Source organism: Echinops telfairi, unplaced genomic scaffold (genome assembly GCF_000313985.2).
Source record: "Echinops telfairi isolate 266 unplaced genomic scaffold, ASM31398v2 ScPeMD7_7469;HRSCAF=8507_0, whole genome shotgun sequence".
In the NCBI taxonomy this organism is placed as follows: domain Eukaryota; kingdom Metazoa; phylum Chordata; class Mammalia; order Afrosoricida; family Tenrecidae; genus Echinops; species Echinops telfairi.
In genome coordinates, this window is record NW_022111372.1 from 60,314,617 (window position 1) to 60,318,437 (window position 3,821).

Consider the following 3,821-nt stretch of genomic DNA (forward strand, 5'->3'; position numbering starts at 1 on the left):
TATGAACACACCTGAGCTCTTCCATGCATCAAGCGTGTGGCCATTCTCCATTGCCCCTCCTGCCTGGAGCAGCCTTGACGTCATGGGAAGGACAGGTCATTGACCTGTGTCACCATTTCCCAGACAAGGAAACAGGGCTCGGAGAGGACGCGTGACTTGTCTGAGGCTGGGGGGCTGAGACTCCAGTGCCGTGCGTGCACCAGGCATTGTCTCAGGCAGTGAGGACAGCAGAGAGGAGAGGAGCGAGCAATGAGGCAGGGACCTGGACTCTCAGGCAGCCATAGGAGACCCCTCTCCATCCTTCCCCAAACCAAAAACCCCACTCACTGCCGTCGAGTCAATGGTGATGGACAGTGACCCTAAAGCACAGGGTAGCACTGCCCCTGTGAGGTCCCAAGACCGTATCTCTTTACGATGAGTAGAAAGCCCGGTCTTTCTCTCGGGGACCGGCTGGTGGTTTTGAACTACTGACCTTTTGTGAACAGCCTAATGTGGAACCACTGCTCCCCCAGGACTTCTGAAAATGCTCACCCCACACTCTGTGTCTTGTTAACGTGAGCCCTTAACCGCGTCGCAAACAAGCACCCCTGGCCCCAGGCTAGACGGAGTTCCTTAGCAGTGTGCCCTGGCACAAACAGGCTCCTTTATGGGGGATGTCTGCCTCTTACTTCCTCATTACATATACATTCACTTCAGTGATGGTATCATTAGTGCCCAGGCTCTAAACCAAAGAGAACAGGCTCCTGGCAGCAGTGGGGATTGGGAAAAGCTAGAAGGCTCTTTGGGAGAAAGACGGGGCTTTCTGCTCATTGTAAAGAGTTACCGTCTCAGAAACACACAGGGGCAGACCTGCGCTGTCCCTCATGGTCACTCTATGTCACCGTGGACTTGATGGAGAATGCGAGAGAGGACCCCTGCTCTGCCTGAAGCCCCCCGAGTCAGCCCATCATTGCCATGTGGAGCTAGCGCGGACTAGCTATGCCAGATCTCTGGTTTTCTAAGAAGCCAAAAAATTTACATGAAATCTCCTGGTTTTGAATGTTCCACTTAATTTCATTTTTGTGAGCTTGCATAAGGCAAGCCAAACCTGTCCGAGGAGCGGTTGAGCGCGCAGCCTCCACGTTTACAAACCCTGCACTGGGACTGAAAGTTCTTTCGGGACGTGATCCAAGCCTGCCCTGGTCACCGTCGAGTCTGGCTCAGACGAGGAGCGTCATGCCTGTGGAACTGTCCTGTGCATGCATGCTTGCACACGCGGGTGGGTGGAGGGGTGAATGGATAAGTGGGCCTGCTCTCAGGGTACGGCCCCCTCCCGCCCCGTCAGAGCCCTCCGCGTGACCAGAGCCCTGACCCTCCCTCTGGTGCCTTCTGCAGAGAACCCGTGCCTGGGGGAGGTGGTCCGCGAGGTGATCCGCCGCCAGAAAGGCTACGCGTCCTGCGCCACAGCCTCCAAGGTGCCCATCATGGAATGCCGCGGGGGCTGCGGGCCCCAGTGCTGCCAGCCCACCCGCAGCAAGCGGCGGAAGTACGTCTTCCAGTGCACGGACGGCTCCTCATTCGTGGAGGAGGTGGAGAGACACTTGGAGTGCGGCTGCCGCCCGTGCTCCTAAGCCCCGCCCCTCTGGGACTCCAGCTCGCCGGGGCGGGGCGGCCTCGTGGAACCGCCACCCCCCACCCCCCAACCCCGGAGATTCAGAGGAAGACAGAGAAAGAAGAGAATATTAAGTATATTGTAAAATAAACAAAAAAAAATAGAACTTATTTTTATTATGGAAAGTGACTATTTTCATCTTCTATTATATAAATATATCACACCCGTCTGAGTACATGTACCATATAGTGAGTTATTTTTACCGAGTTTTTGTTTTGTGTTGTTGTATTGGTTGCGTTTTTATAAACAAGCTGTTTAAAAGTTTTAAGGGAAATAAAAAGACTAATAAAAACTGTTTTAAAACAAAAGGATAAGAATAAAGAAGTCATGGACCGTCTTTGGAAGCCGGAGGTTTTTCTATCCTTGAAACGCCCTTTGGCAGCCCTGACAGCAGAGACTCAGGCCTCCTTCGGAGCTCAGGAAAAGGCGTGATCGGAGGAAGAGCGAGAGGAGAAAGATTTCTTGTTTCCTGGTTTAGCCCCTGCGCGCCCCCTTTCAGGAGCCCTGGTGGTGAGGTACCTACCCATGGAGCTGCTGCTGCGAGGCTGGCAGGTGGGACACATCAGCCCATCCTCTGAACCAAGATGAGGATGATTGACAGCCTTAGAAACCTGCAGGAGCCCTTCTACTGCCCTGTGCTGGGGGCTCACTCCAGGCAGGGAGCTTGGTTTGCTTCTGTAGTCCCTCTTTGGTTTTCGCCACCCCCACACTCCCACACCCACATCTCTTATAGAAACACTGGCTATCAGTGCCCAACTGCCCGGCAACAGCCATTACCCAGTGCACCTTCCGTCCTGGCTTGTCCCGGCTGCTGGCTGAATCTAAGCGCTCTGGGAGACATTTCTTCTTATTCCTGGGCGGAACTCCGCCACACCTGTGAGCTGGGTCTATTTTGCCAAATTTTAAAACAGCCGCTCTTGTCCTGACCCCCCCCCCCCCCCCCACCCCCGCAATGTTTTCTTCCTGCCCTTGTTCTGTCTCCTAAATATTTAGGAAGATTCCAGAAAGTAGGACATATGTACCAAGTAACAGGGGCAGAGTCAGCCATTCCAGCCCTCTGACTCCACCCCAAGAACTGAACATTCTTTCCTCAAAGGGACATCCTGTGCCCTGTCGCTCTCCACCTCTCTCCCCTGCCCTCGATCATGCTAGCACACACTGCCCAGGACTCCGCTGTTCTGACCAGCTCCCTGACTCTCACTAGCTGACTCACCTGCCCCACGGAATCTCTGTGGCAGAGGCTTCCGGGAGGATCCTGGGGACTCAGTCACCTTTCATCTCCTGGAGGTCCCCAGGGAAGCCTAGTTCTTCTGTGAGGACCACGGTGTGCCAAAGGCTCATGGGATAAAGCCAAGAGAAAAAGGTGGAGCAACACAAACCAAGTGCATGAGGGAAGGGAGGGAGGGGTAGAGGGAAGTGAGAAGAAGGACGAAGAGGAGGGAGGGATGTTATTGTCTTAGTTCCCTCCAGTACTGACTGCCGGGGCAGCAATACCTCAAATGGATGACCTGCACAGACAAAAATGGATTCTCGGACAGTGGAGGGAGCGAGCAGTCTAAAGTCCAGGTGTTAACTCCAGAGGAAGACTTCCTTCCACCTTTCAACATCTGTGAGCCAGCTGTTCCCTGGTCTCCGTGTCTCTTGACATCAGCCTGCCCGGGGTTTAGGAGGTGCCTGCCCCTCTGCTCACTTCTCCCTCTTTTAATCTCTTATGAAAGGTGAAACCAAGCCCCAAGAAAGCTTCCCTCGGCATCAGACCTCAGCTGTGACAACAGACTGGCTGATGGAACCAGAGCACAGTGTGAGGGCCGATCACACCATCGCCTAACAGCCAAACTGCATGGCGACAGAGAAGCATGGCCAAGCCAACAAGTGGACACATATTTGGGAGGGGCACGGGGGAGATATCACACAGTCCATGACAGATGTAATGGAAGCATTCATTTTTAAATATTCATGTTGATACATCTTATGACCTATATCATACTGTATTTTATGATAGGATGGTTTTCAATATTAATAGCCAGCACTATTTGGTAGCTGCCATGTGATACTCACACAAGAACAACTGGGAGGAGCTGCAGGACCAGACAGTGTTTCCTTCTGCTGTGTAGAGATGCTATGACTCAGCACAGACTTGACAGCATCGAGCCACACCATGATACGATTG

The 3,821-nt window shown here is 53.2% G+C and overlaps 1 protein-coding gene across 1 annotated transcript in view; it reads left to right on the forward strand.

Moving 5' to 3' along the window:
- Nucleotides 1-1,705, forward strand: part of SLIT3 (slit guidance ligand 3) — a gene marked incomplete at its 5' end in the record, with an annotated part of 712,261 nt that extends 710,556 nt beyond the window's left edge. The window contains one exon of the mRNA XM_004697123.2: nucleotides 1,375-1,705. Coding sequence (XP_004697180.1) covers nucleotides 1,375-1,610 — 236 coding nt within the window. The remainder of the gene's footprint in view (nucleotides 1-1,374) is intronic.
- Between the last annotated feature and the right edge of the window lie 2,116 nt (nucleotides 1,706-3,821).